Raw genomic sequence first — 24,732 nt, 5'->3', positions numbered from 1 at the left:
AGATTCTGCCACCTTCACTCTGAGTAGAACCTTATTAATTGCTGGGAAGATACTATGGAATATAAGTAAGGATAGCTAATCACTGGGTAAGATACTATGAAATTCAAGAAAGGACAAGAAGCTGGCCAATAGTCTTTACATATATTAATATGTCTAAGTATTGTCACTGCAGTATAACTATTTTAAACATTTCACACTATTTGTCTAAATGTTCAGACACATCAAAACATCATGTCCTTTTTGAAACAGATTCTTTATCCAATCTAATTGGAACCACCTACCCAATATTTATAATGTGAGGCATCAAATCTGGAAACACGAAACCATGCAAATAGCCCTTACTCACTCAAGCATGTCTTTTGAATTCAATGGGTCTTCTCACGTGCATACCTGACTTCTCATGTGAATGATGATTTGCCAAACTGGCCTCTTTTCAAAATTTTAGTTTGGTGAATTTTGTAAATATTTGGTGCTTATAGAAGTGAGGATGTAAAGACATTGGGGTATAATCCTGAATAAGAGCATCTAGGTCTTTGCCTTTTTCTAGTAGCTGGTCCATACAAATGGTTTAATGAGTGTGCTACAGCTGCCAACAAGGGCTTGTCTATATGATGTCTTAGTGCGTACCTGCAGGATGCAAATGCTAATGCACACCAGTGGGCCATGCTGGTGCACACTAAAAGTTCTTTAGTGCACACTAATGTAGTACTATTTAAAATGGACCTACATTAATGCACACTAGGGAACTTTTAGTGCACACCTGCAGCACCCACTTGGACCAATTAATAGGCAACATGCTAGTGTGCCTTAGAATTTACACCACTGCTGGTGCAGACTAAGGCACCATATAGTCAAGTCTTGAAGAATATAAGCCTTGATTCACCAAAGCACTTAAGTATTTGCTTTGGTCCTAGTAAAGTCAATAGGATTTAATCATATGCTTAAAGGTAAATACATGCTTAAATACTTTGCTAGCTGAAATCCTGTCTATGGACTGATGGCATGCACTGCAATGTAACATTACGAGATGCACTGCAGTGCAAAATTGAGCATAACTTCACTTCCTTCTACACTATTTATGCACATGTTTTGTAATTCAGACCCTTACATTTCCATTCAAGTTTGAAACCATACCAAGTTATCTGAAATCCTGTCCTTTTTTTTTCTATGAATGATTATCATAAACTTTAGGTAAGATGCTGATAAGGAAATTGAAATTGCAAAGTAAATATGCATGCCAGCCAAATAATTGTAACAAATACAACATTAAAAAACAACATATATTTTCTGTGAAATAATAATGATTTTGTGGCACCAAGATTTACTTTTCAGATATAAGTAAAAATAGATAATAATATCACTAAACAGACAGATTGCTTTTACCAAACACACAGTATTGGTATCATCATGTTCCTTAACAGATTTATTATATAACAACTACATATATAGACGCAATTTATACTTTAGTTTTCAGTTAAAACCATAAGGTTTAGATATAGATATTATAAAGGATGTTTTCTTAGATATCTAATTTTTGTTCACGGTCATAAATGTTTTGTTCATGAAGAAAAGTCTTGAAACTAGAGCAGATTAGACAGCTCAGCAAATTCTTTTAAAAAAATCTTCTAGAGAATGCAAGAGGAAATGATAACCTCTCCATGGGTATGTCCACACTGCCAGCGGCAGCGCTGGCACTGCAGGATTGATTTTGCGGATTTGACTGGGCGGCAGTGAAGACTCGCTCCATTGGATCCAGGAGGTGACTCTGTTAATCCACCCCAGTAAGAAGGGTAGCGCTGCATCGATGGGAGGGCATTTCCCATCAGCGCAGCACAATGGACATTAGGAAATCTATGGGCGATATGCAAGTTACTGTACGTAGCTTGCGTATCTCCCATCGACTGCCGCCGAAATCTGTGGCGAGTGTAGCCCAGGCCTAAATGTTCTTTGAAATATCCTACAGAAAACAAGAGATTATATCTCTGCTATATTCAATTCAATAGGGTGGTTCAAAAACCTATCAACAGTTCAATTTTTATTATATTCCATAAGATTTCTGAATAGCACCATTAGATCATTATTACATTTCCATAAAACTCTGTTACTTTCATCCTTAGTAAATTTTATAGGACATATTCACAGTGCTGGTAATAGGCCTTTCAGATCTAGTTCATGGGTCCAAAAACAGGTATCAGAGACTAAGGTCCTGACCCAGCCCAAGGATTAAGCACATGTGAATCTTTAAGTATGTGCATATTCTCATTGCCTTCAATAGGACCATTCATGTCCTTAAAATTATTCATGTGTTTACATTCTTTACTAGATTAGGGCATCTGGGCCAAATTCTGAACTCACATATACAAGTGACTTCAGTGGAGATACTTCTAGTTTTATAGCACTACACATGAGAGCAAAATTCTATGGGCAAAATTCCATCCTTGGAAACTTGCATGTGATTCCGAGTGCTCTACACTACACATCGCTGGTGGCAGTGTGTAGTATATGTGTAGTTACAAGTCACAGTGAAAAGAAGACTGCATTCACATTGTGGTGTGTAGTTTGATGTGTGAGTAAAAGGCTCTGCCAATGCCTTTTGCCTCTGCCAGAGTCTTTCCCTGCAGCGGAGAAGGACTCCAGCAGAAGGGAGCTGGCAGAGGCTTTCCCCACTGCCAGAGTCTTTTCTTGGGTGGGAAAGGGCTCTAGCAGCAGGGAGCTGATAGCCTCCCCAGTGCCAGAGCCTTTCACTACAGTGGGAAGGGCTCCAGTGGTGGAGAACTAGCAGAGTCTTCCCCCACTGCTCGAACCTTTTCCTGTGGTGGGGAAAGGCTCTGTAGCAGGGAGCTACCTAAGCCTTCCTCCACTGTCTTCCCCCTGCCTTCCCTTTTCCATGATGGGGGGAATCTTTTCGTGTGGAGAGGAAAGGCTCAAGCAGTGAGGAGGCAGGGGGACACGAAACTACTAAAAATAGATGGGGAGGCATGGCTTGGGCGAATAGCAAGCAGGTATGGTATGTACTCGCTTACATATCCCTTCTGGCATGTCTTTTCACTACTTGGCTAAGCAAGGCCTGACTGGCTACACTGCTATTTATACTCAGGGTATGGGGCTATGCGGGTGTGTACTCTACACACCACCGAAAAAAGCATGCAGTGTAAATGTACCCCGAGTGTCTTCAGATAAAACATTGTGCATATATTCTGGGGGCAGAATTTTACTTTGAAAGTTGTTAACATATGATGGCTATTCACTGTCCTCTGACAAGTGAGTCTCAAACCAGTATATATAGGGCAGAGATTGACATGTTAGGGTTAGAACATGACATCATCACAAACAGAATTGGCACTAATCAACACTTTTGTTGGAAAAATCTCACAAACAGAAAGATCCCATGGGAATGAATGTTGAGGTAACCTCTCTCATTAGAGACAGTCTCCCGAAAATAAATCTGAGGTATGCTGGTGTGGTAACATTAGGGGCTAATGTAAGGGGGACTGGCTTGGGTAAGCAGTGCTCCCTCACAAATCCCCCTCATTTTTGCCTGGTGAGCACTGCTTAACGTTAATGTTCCTATTTCAATCTACTTTAATCACCAGGTAGCTTGGAAAAGCCTTCTGTTCCTCTGTTTATGCTACACTACTTGTATGAATAAATAGAGAACTACAGTCTACAGGGTGGTCAATTTAACAACTTTCATGAGCACTAAATTCACCAAAATGTTAAAAAAAATAAAGAAAAATGACAGAAATTGCATTATTAGAAAATTCTGCAGTATTTGAGCTTCTGTTTTCGTTGTGAGTGAATAAAATGTGATGTAGGCAAAATGATCTAGGCAATTCAGCCTAGTAGATAGAGGACTGGACTAAGACTCAGGAGATGTAGTTCTAGTTCCAGATCTGCCACTGGCCTGCTGGGTGACTTTGGGCAAGTCGCTTTGCCTCAGTTGCTCCATCTATAAAATGGGGATAAAGATACTGACCTCGATTGTAAAGTCCTATGAGATCTAAGGAGGAAAAGTGTAAGATTATTATTACCATATGTATCTAGATAGAGGATGTTCTGTAAGTATTCTGTAGAACAGTGTTTCTCAATTTTATTTCCCCCCTCCCCCCCCCGGAACCTTTGCGTGCCCATGCCATACCCTCCGCCGAAAAGTGGAGAAAATCTTCCTCTTGATTTGGCGGCGTGCTCTCTCAGCCGTTTTCGGCGGCCCCATCAGCTGTTCGGCGGCACCCGATTTTTCTAAATTTCGGCGGCGCGGTTCTGCTTCTTCGCGGAACCCTTCAACACTGCCCAGGGTTCCGTGGAACACTATTTGAGAACCACTGCTGTAGAATGTTCTATCTCCTATATGATGATTCTTCAAGCTGCATTCTTGTAAATGGGAAAAGAACTGCCATCATCTGAATTAGGTTGGGCATTCGACAAGGATAAGTTGGTGCCCCAGAACTCTATAATGCTGTCATAGGCTATGTGCTTGACCAGATACTAAGTAAATGTATTTTACATGTATATTTTGATTATAAGAACCTCACCAACCTAGATTTTGTTGATGACATAGTGCTAATTGATGAATCAATGGATAAGCTAGTTGCGGCACTTAAAGCCCTGGAAAGCTAAATTGCAAAAATTGGCCTGAATGTTAATTATGATGAAACCAAAATTATTCTAATTGGCAACTTCTAATACACTACAGGCTTTAGCATCTTAGCGGGACACTACCCAGTAGAGATTACTGGGGAGTTCACTAACCTGGTGTCTGTTGTTGATAACCTGGGCAGCTTTCAGAAAGAACTTAAAGCCTGCACTGCAAAAGAATCTTCAGTAATGGGGTGCCTCATTAAGAACATCTTTTGCAAACCAAATACCCTGATAAGTAGAGAGATGAAGTGGAGAATATATAATGCTTTGGTTGTCAAAATTCTGATCTCTGGGACGGAAACATGGCCTCTCACTGTCAAGTTTGAAAAGAAGTTGAATATCATTTAGATTAAGCATCTCCTAATGATCAAAAACATCAGACTGTGCAAATTCAAGTTGAATGAAGAGATCAGTTTTCTAATAAACAGGTTCCACTCTCTCAAACAGTCATACAAAGTTCTTTGGGTGGTATGGACATCTGCTCTGAATGCCTACCGACTTCCCTGTGAGAAACTTCTTTGACTATGACCCAATGAAAGGACGGTAAAAAAGAAGACTTAAAATGTGATGGCTGGAAAATGTCAACAGACACCAGTCCCTCACAAGCACTCTATCCTGTAATGTGCCAGATTTGCTTCAGGACTGAACATCATGGAGGTATGTAATGTATTTGGTTGCCTCTGCACTGTCCAAGTGACAGCATGAGAACTAATCCCCCATTGAGGTACAGTGTTTTATTCACCACAGTGTTAGAAGAACTCTCTGTTGAGTGTTTTCAGAGATATATGCATGTATTGTATTTTTTACTAGCTTTAATCAAACTCCAAGACCAAGTAGTAGGCACTGGTGCTGTACCCACAGCATATCACAGTGCCTATTAAGATGTAAAATAAGAATTCTAATTGAAACTTATCTCCTATCTCTCTTAGTTAAACCCATGAATTCAGCCTTTCCACTTTTATTGGAAACAGAGATGTACAATTAAATTGTGATACATTTCTGGCCTGTCCTCATTCTTACTCAAACAGATTAGACTATTATCCTCTGTTTTCATCTTGCACTACAAACCCACCAACAGATTAAAATCAAGTAAGGATGCTGTGTTCTAAAATTGAAGACTATATTTCAATCTTTAAAGGTTGAGAGCAAGCCTGCACCTTTTTTATCTACATTTTAAAATTATAGCAGCCTGACACCTCAAGAAAACATTATTTTTAGTTTCCTATAATTTACATTTATACACAGGCAATAAATAGCAATTGTGTCTTTCACAAAATGAGGCTGATTCATCACTTAGCAGCAGTAATTAAAATTATCAGCAATGATGAAATTAATTTCCTCTTTTAGCTGTAATTCTTAGTGGGCAATGAATCTCCCTATTCAGAGTAGTGTAGGTGTTATTGAAAGGCTGTGTGACAATAAGTGCTAGAATTATGAATTCCACCCATATAAACTGATTCATTTTATAATGATTTAAATCAAAAAGATCATCTCTCTTTTTAAAAAAAATAAAAAGTCCCTCAATTTTCTCTAATAAAATTTGTCCAGAATGTTAGTAGAATGAGGCCTGGTCTACACTGGCCACGGATTTCAGTGGGAGTCGACTGGAGAAACGCAAGCTACGTACAGTAACTTGCGTATTTCCCGTTGACTTCCTAATGTCTACTTGCCATGGCGTCTCCACTGAGCTGCGCTGATGGGAAATGCCCTCCTGTTGAAGCACTACGCTACTTGCCAGGGTGGATTTACAGAGTTGACTTCCGGGTTCGATTGAGCGAGTCTTTACTGCTGCTCAATTAAACCTGCTGAATTGATCCTTCCTAACTAGACATAGCCTAAGTACTTCTGCATCACAGTATAATGTTATCAGTCACACAACCAAGTTTTAAAAAATATCCTCAATAAAGCCTGATTCTCACACACATCCCTGCATGTTGAGCAGGAACTTATTGCCTGATCCAAACCTACTCATGTCAAATGGAAGTCTTTTTACCAACTTCAATGGACTTTGTATCAGTTTGTTTACTCCACAAGTAGCTGCACACTGAAATCAAAGGGGCTACTTGCAGAGTATGTTGCTCCTTAGAACTGGGACCTTTGGCTGGTCTATATTAGAGAGTTTTGTTGACTCAGCTTTTGTCAACAAAACAGTGGAGGTGTACACATCCAAGTGCTCCTCCCAGCTATGTAACTTTCTTGATATGCCGACATAATAAAACCACCTCAATGAGAGGTGTAGGCTTATGTCGGCATAGATAGGGCGACACAGTGTCAATGTAGACATTGCATTCCCTTACATCGGTAGTTATCTGTCATTCTTGTCAATTTCAGGGCTCCACTGGGAAAACCAGCTGGGAGCAAAGCAAAAAGCCCCTGGATGAACTGGGATGGGAGAAGCTGCGGGTGGCTCAACCCTGGCTCCTGGCTGCGACCTGAGTCAGGAGAAGCCGCGGGCGGCTGGACCCTGGCTCCCAATGGGGAGGGTAGAAGCCCTGGGTGGCTTCTTCACCCGCTCCCTGCCAGGAGTTGGGCAGCCTTGTCAATTTCACAGCTCAGTTGTGAAATTAACAAGGCTGCTGAGCTCCAGCACAGAGCAAGTGGGGAGAGAGGGGGTGAGAAGCCAGGAGCACGGGGGTCTGTAGGACTCCCAGCAGGGAGCTGAGTGCCCAGTCTCTCAGCTCCCCATATTGCCCCTCTTAGGTTACTGGATGTGCTCTTGGTGAGGATGCACTCCACAGACCCAAGGAGGTTAGTGTGGATGTCAGCCACCGAAGCAATTACTGCGGTGGCAGTAAGTTGACCTATGTTAGGTCAACCTATTTTTCATGTGTAGACAAGGCCTAAGTTGAGCATTTGTCTGCAGGACGATAAGAAATTTCAGATTGTGTAATGTGGTATTTACAGATTCCATATAAAGATCTATAAAGCTATTTATAAAGATAGTTTTATGAGGGAACAAATATCTGTTACGTAAGGTATATTTATAGTGAACTTGGCCATGTAGAATTCATATACAGAAACATGGAAGCTTTAAATTTGGCATTGAACTCATCCCTCACAAAAGAGGCACTTGGCTACAGCACTTGCACTTGGCTACAGCCAAAATTTTTAAAAGCAGCTCAGTTCAAGACATCAACAGCGTAATTTTCCCAAAAGTTGGGCAGTCACTACTCCAACTGAAGTTAATGTAACAGACAGATCCTCAGTTATTGTTAACTTATAGTGCCATGGAAATCAATTATATTTATATTTCTACCTTTTCATCATTTTCAGTACGTTTCTATTCTCTTTATAGAAAAATATAGCTCTGTTCTACTGCCTTTTTGGCTGAATAATACCACTTCATGTTACTTTACATGGAGATTTGCACTCATTTTTTCAAAAGTTACAACTGATTATGTCTGTCTCATTTTTAAGAGGTTCATTTGGTGACACATTTGCCTTGATTTTCAAAGTCTCTTCTTGAATGTTTTCAAAAGGGGGCAAAAATGGCCTAAAAGTAAAGAGCATAAGTTATTTAGACCCATTATCATCCCAATTTAAAAGAATAAAGAGAGGAGGAGGAGAAGGGAGAGACAGATCAATGGTCCATTTCAATTTTAGGATAAGGCATAAATGAAATAAAAAAATTATCATGCTAACAGACTAGAAGTCTTTGGGCACAGGAGAGTTATGAGAAAACATTTACCTTGTAGGCAAAATTGTGAGAAAATCATGTTTTCACTGTTACACATTTTTATGCAAGAAGTTATTTTCACTGCAAAACAGAATATTTCTATAAAAATGTGACAAAATTAAACAACGCACAAATTTGAATAAACAAACAATTATTCGTGTGAAGAGATTTAAAAAAATATATTTTTCACCATGAATATTTTTTTACTGGCAGAAATACCAAAATGTTGGCCTGGAGTGAATTCCTGAATTTGTGTAAAATCTCACAATTCATTTTTTGCTTGCAGAGATTCATAATTTCCAACACATATAACGTAAAGGTCTGAACACCTGTCAGGGTAAACTAGGAATGGGTGAACCTAACTAGAAAAAAATTTAGAACAGATCTGACCCTTTGCCCAAAACTCAAGCTGAACCTGAACAAAACCTTTGAGGTAATAAAATTTTCAGTTAATTGCTTCTCTGGTGTACTCCTGCCAATTAAAGATTCTGTGGGAACATGGTGCTATGACAGACGTATGCCATATAGATAAATGAAAATCTGCCATACTGTTATCATAACTTTGCTGCAGAAATTGGCAGGGAAAGACCACCAAATCCTAGTAATCCTTTCCTTAACCAGCCAGGGGTGGTTTTAAGGGCAAGCAGCAGATGTGACACGTTGCCTGCCAAAAAGTAACACCTATTACTAAAAGAAAAAATATCAACTGAGTTGTTTAAAAGGTTTGTCAGTGTTCACTGAAAACCATGTGATGCATTATCTGAGCCATTAGCAATTATCTTTAAAAAGTCATGAAGACGGGAGAGATTATAGAGGCCTGTAATAGGCCAAATACAATGCCAATCTATAAAAAAGGAAATAAGGACAAACCAAGAAATTACAGACCTGTCATCTTACCTTCAGTATCTGGAAAGATAATGCAGCAAATAATTAAGCAATCAATTTGAAGACACATAAAAGATAATAAGGTGATAAGTAACAGTCAACATGGATTTCTCAAGAACAAATCGTGTCAAAGCAACCTGATAGCTTTCTTTGGCAGGAAAGCAACGAACCTTGAGGATAGGGGGAAGTGGTAGATGTGGTATATCTTGACTTTAGTAAGACTTTTGATACTGTCTTGCATGACCTTCTCATAAACAAACTGGGGAAATACAACCTAGATGGAGCTACTATAAAGTGGGTGCATAACTGGTTGGAAGACCATTCCCAGAGAGTAATCATCATTGGTTCACAGTCAGATTGGAAGGGAATATTGAGAGAGGTCCCACAGAGATCAGTTCTGGGTACATTCTGTTCAATATCTTCGTCAATGATTTAGATAATGGCATATCAATTTTGCGGATGATACCAAGCTTGGAGGGGTTGCAAATGCTTTGGAGAATAGGACTAAAATTCAGAATGATCTGGACAAACTGGAGAAATGATTTGAAGTAAATAGGATGTTTTCCATAATGTTTTGCCTAATCTGAAAAAGGTAATTCTGATATCATTTCATCTGGGAACACATGACTAAGCCTCAATTAAGGCCAGACTTGCAATAGTGGGGAGGAACAGAAAGGTAATGAAGATATAGTGGTGACTCAGTGTCAGTGGCCAAGGTGTCTGGCTCTGGGTGGAGAAACAGTATCAGGACAAAAACCTCCACTGTTCAGAAGACAGGGAAGCATCTGCAGCATCAGCATCAGATGCATCAGATTGCTTCAGCAGCTGTTATTTCTTTACTTTCTGTTTCCTCCTTATCATTACTGATGTTGCAACACCAATCTGCATCTGTATGGGAAATGCTCATCTTTAGGACTCTGATTGTGTCTGCACAGTACAAGTCTGATTCAATAAACTTCCATGACTAACAGTGGGATTCCACTTGTGGAAAAGACCATGAATTGCACTCTGTTGATGGCTTGGCTGCGCTCATAAAATGACTACCTGCTTTGTTTTCCTGTTGCTATGGGAGTTTTCTATGAAGCAATGCTGCTTTCTGTGCATTCCGTCTGCTGTTAGCTGGCTTACTGCTCTTTATATTTGTTTATTTGGGTAGGTACGTGGAACACAATTCACTCACAATCCTAACAGCCATAGCCATAGTTGAGCCACTAAGGAATAGGAATAGGAATTGCAATGGGATATATTCTGACAAGCTTAGTTACATAGCACCTTACTCCACAAGCAGTCCCACTTGCTTCCCTGGAATAATATATTTCTAAATGAATATGTACATTGAAATCTATGTATCTATTTGTATACCTCTTCTCCAAACTTTGTTTTTCACTTTTCTTAAACTGTAAGCTCTTCAGGCCAGGGACTGTCTCTTTTAAAAGATTTGTACTTAGTAAAGGGGTCCCAATCTGATTGAATTCTCTGGATACTCTTGCAGTATAAATATTTAATAGGACCACTACATGAATATAAAGAGGACATTTACAAATGTTTTAGATATGACACATGAAAAAATAGGTATGTAAACCCTCAAGTCTTGTGGATGGGGAAAAGTGGTAGATGTGGTATATTTTGCCTTTAATAAGGCTTTTGATACTGTCTCGCAAGACTTTCTCATAAACAATTAGTGAAATACATCCTAGAAGGAGCTACTATGAAGTGGGTGCATAACTGATTGGAAAACCATTCCCAGAGAGTAGTTATCAGTAGTTCTCAGTCAAACTGGAAGGGCATAACGAGTGGGGTCTGGCAGGGATTGGTTCTGAGTTCGGTTCTGATCAATATCTTCATAAGTGATTTACATATAGGCATAGAGAGTACACTTATCAAATTTGTGGATGATACCAAGTTGGGAGGGGTTGCAAGTGCTTTGGCAGATAGGATTATAATTCAAAATGACAAATGGTAAAAATAGTTTGAAATAAATAGGATGAAATTCAATAAGGACAAATGCCAAGTATTCCACTTAGGGAGGAACAATCAGTTGCACACATACAAAATGGAAAACAACTGCCCAGAAAGTAGTACTGTGGAGAGGGATATGAAAGTTATAGTGGATCACAAGCTAAATATGGCTCAACAATGTAATACTTTTCCAAAAAAAAAAAAAAAAAAGTGGGGGGGGACATCTTCTGAGGTGTATTAGCGGGAGTGTTGTAAGCACGACACGAGAAGTAATTCTTCCATTCTACTCCGTGCGGATTAGGCCTCATCTGGAATATTGTATCCAGTTCTGGGCATCACAGTTCAGGAAAAATGTGGACAAATTGGTGAAAGTCCAGAAGAGAACAACAAAAATGATTAAAGGTGTAGAAAATATGACCTATGAGGAAAGACTGAAAAACCTGGGTTTATTTAGTCTGGATATTAGAAGACTGAGAGGGCACATGATAACAGTTTCCAAGTACATAAAAGGTTGCTACAAGGAGGAGAAAGAAAAATTGTTTTCATTTACCTCTGAAGATAGGACAAGAAGTGATGTGCTTAAATTGCAGCAAGGGAGGTTTAGGTTGGATATTAGGAACAACTTCCTAACTCTCAGTGTATTTAAGCACTGGAACAAATTGCCTAAGGAGGTTGTGGAATCTCCATCATTGGAGGTTTTTAAGAACTAGTCAGGAATAGTCTAGTTATTATGTAGTCCTGCCTTAAGTGCAGGGGACTGGACTAGATGACCTATTGATGTCCCTTCCAGTCCTACACTTCTATACACCCGAGCATAATTAAATTACCAATTGAAATGAAGAAACATTGCCTTTGGGCAACTCAGTAAAACATTATGAAAATATCCCTTATTGACAGTTTATTCTATTAATATCACTGTTGGCTTCTTGAACTTTGTCTGACATATTAGGTACTGGCCAATGCCAGTCAGGATAATAGTCTAGATAGACCACTGATCTAATCCGGTATGGCAAATCTCTCTTTGGACCAATTTTCAGACCACTGACATGGTATCTGTGAAAGGCACTGGCACAGAACAGGGAGAAGTGTGCCCTCATTGTAGCAGTATGGAGCAGTGTGTCATATTGTACAAATGCAGCTTTTCAAAATTGCACATTTCTTGTTATCTGTTGCATATCCTGAAGGAGGTGAGGTAATAGATGGGTGATTGACCAGTTCCTCTCCTGTCTGTGTCTTGGATTAATTTTAGGGTACAATGTACTGCATGCAGTTCATGACAGTGGGTTGCTTTATATCTTTCTTTGCTCATGTCATAGAATTTGGTGGCAGGGAGAGAATTTATTTTTCAAAAGCTTTCAGACAATGCACCAATTCAGCTCAGAATTTCAATAAAAAATACTCTATATGTTTTCACATGCTTTAACGTGAAAAACATTCAGCATCCCAAAAAATTATGGAAGGCCAACACAGGAATGAAATGGAGAGGTTAAAATGATCACATAAATTCCTGCGGAAAAAGAAAACACTTTTCCCCTGTCATACATTCTGCAGTTGATGCCACTCAGTTAATCATCTGGGAAGGCAGAGACACTGAAGGAATAGGAACCTCTAAAGAACCCCATTCTAAATCAGTATAACAGGGGTATTTTATGATATATAATTCATATTATGATCCTTTATGTAGTTAGTTGTATCTGACTTAATTTTACATAAAAACAATAACTAGATGCAGATAGACAGAGAACAAGCCTGCCAACCTGATAGATAGATAAAAGGAAAGCCTTCCAAAAAGTTATCAAGGTAAAAATGTTATATAATTCTACTCCATAGATAGGAATGAAATAAAATATACTTTCTCCAAACAATTGAACATATCACATATACACACACACATAACAAGAAAAGGAAAAGAAAGATGCATCATAAAAATGCAACAAGAGTGCATAACCAGATGTGATCAAACAGCTCACAATATAGATTCAGAGGATTCTCCTATCAATGTATGAAGAAAGAACTACCAATAACTGAACAAGAGCCTGTGCAGAATGTTTAAAATCTAGGAAGAGAATGTTTCCCCCACTGCTGGAGCCTGTATTAAACTGAGAGCATCACCAGAGAAACATATAATTTACCACATATGGAATTGTAGTGCACTGTGCTTAAGATCTGGGAGCCTTGCCAGGAAGGTAGCTAAAAATTTCAGAGGTTATAACTACTTTATGCAGATGCTAAAGGTAAACATTTACTGTATTTGTAAATCATTTAATTTAAAGTGTCTTTTTTGTTGTGGAGCAGTGATTAGCTAAAGCACCACCTACTAGAGGCTTACTACTTTCTTGTTGGACTGATCCCCAATATGCTTGTGAAATTTGGCTTATAAAAATTCAGCCATTTTTGAAGGCTGTCTGCACAACAGATCTCCATGGGATTTGCAACACTAGATCAGGCCATTAATCCATTATATCTGGTCTCCTGCTTCTGGCAGTAGTAAATTCCTGATGCTTGAGAGAGAAGTGAACACCAAAAACCCAAAACAAAACAAACCAACAACTGAAAACATCCAGCTAATTTTATAATGCTGTACATATTTATTTATTTGGGTTTATAAATGATAAGCATCAGTCCAGTGTGCTGGGAGCTTTCACGTTAACTTAAAAGTCACAATATTATAATATAGTCAAATGCATTCAAATAAAATGCCCCAGACACAAGTAATTAACAGGCCAAAAGAAAATCATGATTCATAAAATGCCCTCATGGTTGATTCCAGGTCCCTAGATCCCCACCTTTTCAAAAAATGACAGGGGAAAATGCTTTGGGGAAATAAAGGAAATGAATGCTTTCTGGACTCCTGGTGGGTGATCAGTTTACATGCAAAAGCAAGAGAAAAAGTACCAATCTCATAAAAGAGTGTGTGTATTCATGCATACCAGATGGTGGTGAAATCCATGTGATAAATTGCAGAGCCATAATAAATTGTACTTATCATGACTCTTTGACGGTCCCTCCTACTCACTGATGACTAATATATCTCCCACAATATTCCCAATATTTCAAACCTTTTAACAGCTTCACCAACCACCACTTAAAAAAAAAAAAAAAAAAAAAAAAGCCCTAGAGAGAGGTTTTCTCCTTTACCAAAAATGTGGAATTCTCCCTTCCCACCCCACAGCTATGTTGTGTACTTTTTACAGGTTTCAAAAATGTATTACTGATCATTTCTCCTTCCTGATAAGTTCTGGAGCTCGGTTTCACATGCAGAGGTATACCAGAAATGGTATCCAATCTCTGTAAATCATATCTAAAATTCCTTTTATGCAAAATAAACAGCATATGCAGAACAGAAGAATACACAGAGGGTCCATTGGCACTTCTTTGAGATGGCTTCACCATTTGTGATTAATATGGTCATTGCAAATTCTTGCAGAAAACCTTTGTATCATTCTGTCACTATTTTTCTCTCATCATGCGTGCATGTGTGTGTATATATATATATTGCGTATGTATGTATATTTCTTTTTCTCTCAGTTTGAAAATACGTGGATCAATTTAATGTAAATTCCCCTCTAAAATCCCGGGATCTGCGTGCTGAAACTGGAGCATGGGTCAAGAGAATGTGTACATGGCAACTGGAGCAGTACATCTGTAGGGTATTGATAACTGAATCGTTATTGTGTCATTGTATGAGTAGAATATTGGAAAGAGAACTGAAGAATATGTGCTGCAGTGCTTAAATAAATACATAAAGTAATATATAATAGTATTTAAAATGAAATATATTGTATATTATATTTTACATATATTTTACTTAGATTAAACAGTAACCAGTTGCTGGCAAATAAATGATCCACCTTGTAAGCCCTTCCTTACATGAGTGGTCCATAGGACTATCTGCGTGAGCAACACTATTCTTATAAGGAAGGCTTTCCTTGATTGAGTTCATCGTTGTTTCTCACTTGCATATTCTCATGCTGAATGCCACTTGTCAGCATACTGATTTAAACCTAGCCTCAAGGATAAAATCAATTATGTTTCACCAAGGTATACAGTTATAATAATATAATGTATAAGGCGTACCATATAATAAATGTGTACAAAGAGCTGTAGAACATATGCACAGTACATGTGGTAGAAACGTACTACACTGTCTTTTAAAATAAATATGGCAATCACAAAGGGTGCAATCCTGAAATTCTTAGTCAGTACTTACTCAGACAAAATTCTCCTTGACTTTAATGGAAGATAACTTCACTATTTTTTTTTAAATCATGAAAAAATAAATGTAGCATATTACCATAAATGAATCAGAACCTTCCTTGAGCATCTAACAATCATATACAACATGAGCTCTGCTTTGTTTGAGTTGACAACTTTCTTTACGTTTTTTTGCTATGTTAGAAGAGGAAGCATATACCAAAAAACTACCACACATTTAGCCATCTTTTTTTATTTAGTACTAGAGTTAACTATTATTTTATTTAATCTAACTGAAATGAAATAACATTCATGGGATCACATTTGAAAACTATATTCTTCAGACCAATGACTAGTGGTATCAGTCTGATAATCTGTCAGATAATATGGCACCCAGCAACTACTTATCCAGTATCCGTAGTATTGTCAGTTTAATTCTGAACATATAGTTTAAAATTACTGTCTGCTGTTTTATGTTCCTAAAAGCTTAAGCTTCAGGGCCTCATCTGACCATCCCACCCGCTGCCAGTGTATTCTAGGGTGTTTTTGTTCTCCTTCCTCTGAAGCATCAGAGATAGCTGCAGCTGGAGAGTGGGGTCACTGGATGGGGTGGGCCAGTGCTCTGAGGTGACACCGAGCATTCTCTCTTTCAGGTGCTAAACTGGCTGGTTCTTGCTCATGTGCTCATGATCTGAACTATAGCTTTATGCGAGGTTCGGAAGGAATTCCCCCCAAGGTCAGACTGGTATTGACCTTGATGTTTTTTTGCCTTCTTCTGTAGCATCATGTGCAGGTCACTTGCTGGGATTATCTGGGCATATCTCAACTAATCAATTCCCCTTCATTGCAGGGGTTCAGGGAGTGATGCACCTGAGTCCCTTATATTCTCTGCATGTGGCACATAAAAGTCTGGTCTCCTGGAGTTTGTAATACTTTGGTCTATTTTGGGTTGTTGGGTTTAGTGTGTGGGTATTTGGTGGTGTTGGTGGCTTGTGATATACAGGAGCACAGATTACATGATCTGGTGATACCGTCAGGCTTTAAATTCTATGATACTTTTTAGGGAAATATTCCGCTAATTCAGGATTAGTAACAGAAAAATACAAACTCTCAAATGTGCATCACAATGTTACTGCAGTGTATAGAAAGGGAATATTTTCACTCTGTGGATAGCACATTTTTCATGCCCTCGTAATGACCCTTGTTGACTGACTGGCTACTTAAATATTTTTACACATGTTGGAATATTTAGTCCATAGTAATAGAAGCAAACATCTGTCACTTACGTTCTTGAATCATCCCAGAGCACACAATAGGGATTCAATGTTCCCTAAAAACAAACAAACAATGCCATTAGTTGCTGGTGTACATAAGCAATAAAGTGTTCAATCCTGCAGTCCTAGTTCACGACTGGAGCCTGAGAGATCACTCTCAATTTGAAAGGTTTTGAAGTCAACTGGAGTCAAAAACAAATTGAAGTCAATGGGAATTGAGGGCACTTAACACGAGGCACTCAGCAACTTGCAGTATTGAACCTACGGTTCCTACTCATGAAATAGTTCTACAGAAGTTGCCATGAAGCCAATTGGAGTTTTGACTAGGCAAGGACTGTGGTACTGGGTCCAAATGTATCAGTTATCTAAACGGGGAACCTACCCAGTTCATATTCTTTAAGTAAATTCAGTTTTTTTCTGTATTCCACTCCAAAAGGAATGAATAGAAGACTCTCAAAATGCTTCCCAATCAGGTTAACCAATGGATTAGTTATTCTCAATAGGCAATAAAATTCATATAAATACTAGGTTGTTTTAAAATAATAACAGTACACCTAATACCAATTCTGTGTGAAAGAGCCACATGTAAACTCTGTCTGAAAACCTTAATTTACACTAACATAGTTTGCTAGTTGTTAAAATATATATACTTTAAAGGCCAGGATCTGAATGGTGAATATTCTTCTCTCTCCCTCTAGTACCTGCAAATATTAAATTATTTTACTTCAGCAAGAGAAATTGCATTACCACACCACACCATTTCCATTTTAATTCAAATCTTGGCTGAGTCCATTTTAAAAGGGGATACATGAAGTTCAGGTGAAGAAAAATGTCACAACTTTAGGTCTTGTCTGCGCCCAAAGGAGGCCCTAATTTACCAAAATCAGCTCAGCAATTTATGTAGTTAAACTGGTGCATCCCCTTTTTGTAAACACTCCTAATTCCATTCTAAGAGATTCCAAACTATGAGGTTGGGCTGATATAACTGCATCAGTTTCTAACTGATTTAGTTAAATCAGTACAGTTTTTGTGTATAGACAGGGCCTTAACTGCACCTAGATTGACATTCCCGATTTCTGATGCCAGTTCTTTACAGGACCCACATACTTTAAAGGAACCCAGCCGACTATCGACCTTATCAGGCCATCCACCAGTGGAGCACATTAACACTTTGGCCACATTCCCATCCTGCCTAGTGCAAAGCTGCAGGGGGAGAAATTCAGTACAGAAATTGGCTAAAATGCTTGATTATTTAATGAAGGGAGAAAACTAGCTGCCTTTTGGCTTTTTTGTGGCATTAGTAGTAAAAGGGCTAAATCACAGCAATTATTCTACTTTTTCGTGCTCACTATGGTCCCAGCTCAACTCCCATTGCCCTCAGTGGGAGCCTTTCCTATTGGTCTCAGAGGGAGTTGGACTGGGCCCTAAATCTCAATTTCTTACACATATTAAAATGGAGTAATCTTTCAGAAAATTGAAGGTTCTTTATTATTGCTCATATTTTCTTCTGTTGTCCATTATGAGTAGTGAAGTGACTAAAATTCAAAGTTTGGGTCCAATCCAACAACTTTTCCTCAGGCTAAGTGCACATTAACTTTAATGAAGATTTTGCTTGAGTAAAGACTGCAAGACTGGGCTCCCTCTTTGTGGTGAAGATTGGGTATGCATAAGGTCACAGCTTCACAAACTACAGTAGATATATAATATAGTACAAGCGAAACTGCAGACATCTAAAGGAACAGATTTCAAGGTTCTATTTACTTGTACAAGACTTTTTGTCATGATGTTCATATAATGTTCTCAGAGAAATCCTATACACTTCTGGCACAAGTATGTTAAAGTTAGGAATCAATAAAAATAGACACTGGGCACAAGAGTAGAACAACTTTAACAAAAAGGATTGGTGGAAAACAAAAAGAAAGGAAAGCACAAGGAATAGTTTAAAATGATCAAGTTCTTTTCATTTTGATATACTAATCTGAGGACAGTATTAAAAAGTCAGGTGTAAAAGTGTATAAGTGGCAATTGGACAATATTTTTAAAGAAACAATATTACACACACATCATTTTATTTCACAATTGTTTCAAATTATAGAAAATATTTATTAATATTAATGAAAAAAACCAGTCACCCATTTCTTTGAATTCTCTTACCACCTTTTTTACAGAGAAGCAAAGATTCATTAAGAATTCCTCTTCAAGATTCCAGTAACAAAGATATTTAAAGAAGTTCTAATCTTAAAGGTCACTAGTTTGGTGACTGTATTAAAACTTCTGAGTTTGATATAATTATTTAAAAAAATAACATGTAGCACTTTAAATTTACATTGCACCTTACAAACATAGATAAGTGACCTTATAATCTAAATAAAACCTTGGAATCTAATAAAAGAAGACTAAAAACACATGACAAGACACCAGATAACAGGCACATACAGATGCAGTGTATACACCTCTGGTCCAAAGCATTCTGAAGCATCAGTAGAAGAGGTTGTGGAAGAATCAAAATTGCCAATAATAGAAACATTAGACTAAACAAAGAGTGCTGAACCTTGAAAGTGTCTTGAGACTTGAAGTAATTTGCCTATATTCATTCTCATGCAGTTATAATCATACTTAAAATCTATGCCGAAAACAGATACCAGTATACATTCATGCCGCTGCGATTTTTTTTTTCTGCTGGACAACCTACACAACTTATTCCCATACTGGAAGGAGTAAGAACTTGAAAATACTTTGAGAAAAAGGTGACTGTTCAGAGTTAGCAAAAATGATTACTTTAAAGAAGAAAATTTCAAGCAATACCCAGTAATCAAGACATGGAGGATTCTGTGGGAAGATTTAAGGAAGTGATAAATCCATGTAGTTGTCAGGTCACAAATCTGTGCCCCTTTTGGAGCTGAGTCACATCAAGAGAAGAGTATGTTGAGTCACCGTAGAAATGAATGGGAGATGAAGCTGTAACACTGAAACCAGCATAAATGCCACCCATAATCTTCCAAAGGCCCTTGACTCATCAGCAATAGAAATACACAGGTGTGGCACATAAAACTTTCAATATTCAAGACATGGTGCACAATTTTGCAAGCCGTGTAGACCCACAGTAACTCTAAGTCACAGTTTCATTGGAAATAATGGTTACCAGAAGCTTTAACTCCTATAGTATTAGTAAATTGACATTGCATTGTCCGTTGATAAAAGAGCAAAGGTTCTGCAAAGTTAAGAGATGGTAGTTCACATTCTTTCTGGAATAAAGGCCATGACATTTGGTGCCTTTTTCAGCATAAGTAGTAGAAAAATGTTTCAATCATGATCATACTGCTCATGTAATCAACCTGTGATCATACTATATAGCTTTAAATACTGTGTGGCATGAGCAACACATTGCAAGCTACATTAGCATGTTCCAGAGTATCACAGTCAGCACTATACTGAAAATCATCTACAAGTTCAAATACAGTGCTGTATTTCAAATATCATACCCCTCAGTGATACATATATATAAAGTAAAATAATTCAATTTTATAAATAAATGCCAAATTTGAGGGCACATTATAATTATGTATCCATTTTGAGTACATGAACACCTTTTAAGAGTAGTTAGAATGGAATTTATTAACTCGTTATTTCATTGTTTGAAAATAAAGCCTGGAAGTATTCCAGCTGTGAACAACAGGGGTTTTCACGTGCCCATATGTCTTTTTCACAATTACTTATGCATGTTCATGCTAGGAGCCCTTCTATATCTGAGCTGCATACATAACACAATTTCTTTTAATCAATCAGTGGAGAAATAAATTAACAAAAATAATAATTAAAAAAATGTAACTATACTCCCAAAGCTACATGAGCATGTTTTAGAGGTCATTTAGAGGTCAACAACAGACTTCTTTGATTGATATAGTATAGATCATATTAAAAGTGAAAAGTTTTGAAAAGAACAGCACAACACAAAGAAAACTCCTAGGAAAGATTAATTGGAATAAAATGTCTGGATTTTAATCCTGTTTAATAATTTAATTTAATTAATTTAATAATTAGCCTGCTTAATTGTCATCATGACTAATCCCTGAGCCACTAATGTATGACTTTCAAAGTGTAGAGATGAAGTAAAACCATTTTCACCTTAATTACTGCGTGTGATGTACAAAGTTCAAAGACAGATTGTGGTATATTAAGACATTATAATTAGAGAAATTAGATTCTAATTTTCAACTGAGGTAAATTCTAATAAAAGAAAATTTAGATCACTCAGTCTAAAAATGCAAGACACAAATCAGAGAATGTTCCACAGCATCTCCAACTCTCTCCTTTATATAACATCTTATTTTGGAAACTATCATGAACAGAAAACCACTAAACATTAAAACCATTCAAAACTGTAAAATCAGTTTCTGTTCCCAATTTTTAGACCAGGATTCTGCAATTGGATGGTCGAGGGTAACTCCTGTGTTCATTTACAGCCACAGTGACCTCAGTGAGATGCCTCATGGGGGGAGGGATCTGCCTGTATAATTTGGAGAAAATGTTCAGATATTTGGAATAAAATATTATTGAGTTAACCCTAAGCCAGAAGAAAACAGTGCCAGGTCCATAATATTATTGACAAAGTTACTATCCTCTTGCCTTGTCAGCACTTCCTAGCCCTGTACTAATACAGTAATCATTAATATCCTGTTACAGAAATGTGGACAATGCCAGATCACAATCGATGTCCTTCATCTTCCATTGCCAGAATGAACCTTTTTAAAGAACTAGAAAATGGGCAAGTGCTGGATCTGTACATTTAAAAAATAATAATAAAACAAACAAGCTGAAGAAAGAGGTCCTTTTTTAATGTCTTTTTGTAGAAATCAGCTTGTGAACACATTCATTTAACTTTCCTTTTGCCTTATTTATGTCATGCCATTTTTAATTGCTCGCTTTGGGTTTATCAGTTGATTTCAACACTGATACAAAGCTTATTGATATTACTTTGATTGTTTCTTACCTCTTATCTTAAAGCAATGAACAAAGTCATTACAAATATCTCCTTACTTTCCCCTGTCTACCTGTGCTATACACTGTGATTAACCATTCAAGTTTCCACATATAAAACGATCCTTTAACATTCCTTAGTTATGAATCATAAAAATAACTCCACAACTAATAAATAGTAAAATAATGGAAACAAAAATCAAAGATCTAAAAGTGTCTTGAGTTCGTCTGATGATCTTTGTGATCTGATTTACCTAAATACTATAAGGGAAATATCCTCCACAAGGTGTCTGGCTTTTCCGATAAATAGACATGAAATCTAAGATCAAGCTTCATGTTCGTTTGTGGTCCATGCCTCAAAGTAGTTTGAGTGAATAGAGCCCATTATATTTTAGTGACATTTCTGTTCTAGACCATGCTGGAGATTGAAGTTTTCTATTAATCCATAGAAACAGTACAACGTTGGCTTCAACAGTAGCTTCCTCGCACTGCCACATCAATATGTCTCAACCTTTACTTTAAGGTACTATCTCTGGGGCTCAGAGGGTAGCTCAAACTCCATGCTTGTTCCACCTTTTCCTGTCTGCTGCACTTGACAATGAGAACCAATTGTGATGTTCTTTGTAACACCTGGTCACCAGGAACTAGATGAGACCATAAACCTCATTTCATACTGACCATTGAATAGTCAGAAGATGGTAATAATATTCTGTCACTTATATCCTGAGCAGGATGCAAACCAAAGACCTAGAGTTGAAAGGGCCAGATTGTTGCAAAAATTCCTGTTACCGTTCAGTTTCCCACAGAATCACTGGGTCAAATTCAAAGCAGGCTGAAGTAAGTGCAACCATTAATATCAGTGAAATTGCACTTGAGTAGGCCAACGGAGTACTTGTCCCATTAAGTGTAACTAAATGCCATTAGTTTTGAAGTCTTTTATGTTAATACATTAACTCTATTATATATGTCTTTCTTAAATGTGCCTTTCCTCCTTGACTCAATATAACCACTAATTCTTCATTACCAATGTAAAAAGTCAGGCATAAATTTTGCATATTATGATTTCCCAGACATCACGAGCAATATCGATAGACCTTGTTCTAATCTGGATGCCTTACTTTGTACAACTTTCCTGTAAAACTTTCCTTTGCTGTCAGGAGGTACTTTGGGACTTCTGTGCAACTCTACTCATCCTTTAATATGGAATTAAATTTAGAAATTTTTTTGGCTTTACAGGACAAGAAAACAGCAGAAAAAACAACTGGACTAAAGATCTTGTGAATCTGCAGAACTTGCAAACTGGAGTGAGGCTGCATTTTCATATTCTGATAGTGTAAGTCAAATATGAATTGGCTTTTGATATATCAAATAATGGCATAGAAAAAGTAAGAAAAGGCCTGAAGCATGTATTACACTATGAACCTTATCTGGTAACAATGGACAAATACTATATTTTCCATTGTATTTATCAAAGCAGTTAATGTAGAGTTTCCTGTGAAAGTTGCTGTATAAATGAAAACTTCAATAATGACAGAAACAAAGACAGTATGTATGTACACAAGAACACAACAGGAAAACATTCTATTCAGAGTATGCTGTGAACCTCTGTGCTTCATTTTCATCAGGCAAATTAGTTTTGAGGTTTTTTTTAGGATGAATACAACTGGAAATAAATATTCGCTGCAGCAATACTTACATTAGCTAGATGTGCTAACTCTATCTCTAGAAATGAATCCACTGTTTTGGGTTCAGGCCTTATAGTGACGACAATGATTTTGGAATTAACAACAGTAAAATTTCTGAAAAATAATGATTAGAAACAAAAGATTCAGTTAGTATTAACAGTCAGCGCTAACATCAGCAAATTAAAAGAAAGCTCTTCTACATATTTTCAAGTCATTTCTTTACATAACTATTAAGCTAGAAAATAAGTTTGTTTTGAACTGGTAAGTATAATCACTTGTGTTACCAACCATACCAGACACTGTAAAGATTAGAGAACAATAACGCCAATAGAAGCATCATTCCTTAAGTTTGATTCACTAATTAGAAAGAGAGATTGACAACACAAACCTTCAGGTAATCATTAAATGAATATCATTTGTCTCAAGGTGGACCTACTGTTTCTGTTTTAAAGGAAACAGAACATTGTTCTTTCAAAGTGTTGCCTTTGCCTTTTTTAGCTCAACTGCTAACTTTAAAAATGACCACATTGCATAGGAAGATGTGTCCCTCTTTAAGGGGTTAGAGAGGCATGGAGTGACTTTTACAGCAGCTGCAGAGCCGGTCAGCATTGGGATGCCATCTGTCCCCCCAGGTGACTGTAAAAGAGAGCGTACTTTATAGGTCCATGGTGGGCAGGAAAAGCCCCTTTTTCCCCCCTAGACCAGGCGTAGAAACAGCCACCTTCACTCCCATGGAAGTGGTGAAATACCAGGGTGCCAGAATCCACTGTGGGTCTTTGCACTAGTCACTCCTTTCTCAGAGAGCTGAAAAGGAATTTTTCCCTCACCGCCAGATTGGCCAACGTGAAGTAAGGTTCTTTTCACCTTCTCCACAGCAGGTTTAGGAGGGCTCAGTTGAGGTGAGCATGGAACAGCTATGTAATGATGTTACAACTCATTATGTAAACATGGGACAGATGTTCAGTGCAGGTACTCCACAGGGAAAGGATACAGTGGTCAGATAAAATGGATTGGTAAAGGATTTAAACGAGGTATTCATTGAAGTAGAGGAAATGGGATTCGAGACTCCTATGACTGGTATGGCAGGGAGCCAACCTCCTCCCTTTATAGTTCTCTCCAGCTCTTATCTGAGGTGGTGATAGTGAGGTCCCTGCAGCAGTTGGCTGGGATCCAGGATGGGTAATGGGAGGGGCTGACAGAAGCTCCTTGGGCATATATGAAAATGATTATGGAATTTCCTGCACTGTACACTTTTATCTCCCAGGTACTCCCAGACAGTCAAGAATAAAGTTACGGCCTAATTAAACCACATCCAGTGCCTCCTGTCTTTTTTCCAGCATAGCTGGACAATATGAAGATGGATGAGTGCTTTGGGAGAGTCTACAGGGCTGATTGTTCTATATCTAAGTAAACAAAGACTGATTCTAATGATTGAAAATCATTT

The 24,732-nt window shown here is 37.8% G+C and overlaps 1 protein-coding gene across 1 annotated transcript in view; it reads right to left on the bottom strand.

Annotated features, from left to right (window-relative positions):
* ADGRB3 (adhesion G protein-coupled receptor B3) overlaps positions 1-24,732 on the bottom strand; it is a 567,040-nt gene that overhangs the window by 192,128 nt on the left and 350,180 nt on the right. Inside the window, exons 14-15 of the mRNA XM_067562529.1 lie at positions 23,300-23,402; positions 16,639-16,682 (exon numbers count right to left, since the gene is read on the bottom strand). Coding sequence (XP_067418630.1) covers positions 16,639-16,682; positions 23,300-23,402 — 147 coding nt within the window. The remainder of the gene's footprint in view (positions 1-16,638; positions 16,683-23,299; positions 23,403-24,732) is intronic.

The sequence above is a fragment of the Emydura macquarii genome, unplaced genomic scaffold (genome assembly GCF_026122565.2).
Source record: "Emydura macquarii macquarii isolate MOO-44397 ecotype Brisbane River unplaced genomic scaffold, CSIRO-AGI_Emac_v2 contig_2437, whole genome shotgun sequence".
NCBI classification, from domain to species: Eukaryota; Metazoa; Chordata; order Testudines; family Chelidae; genus Emydura; species Emydura macquarii.
This window is presented reverse-complemented; position numbering and strand designations above follow the sequence as displayed.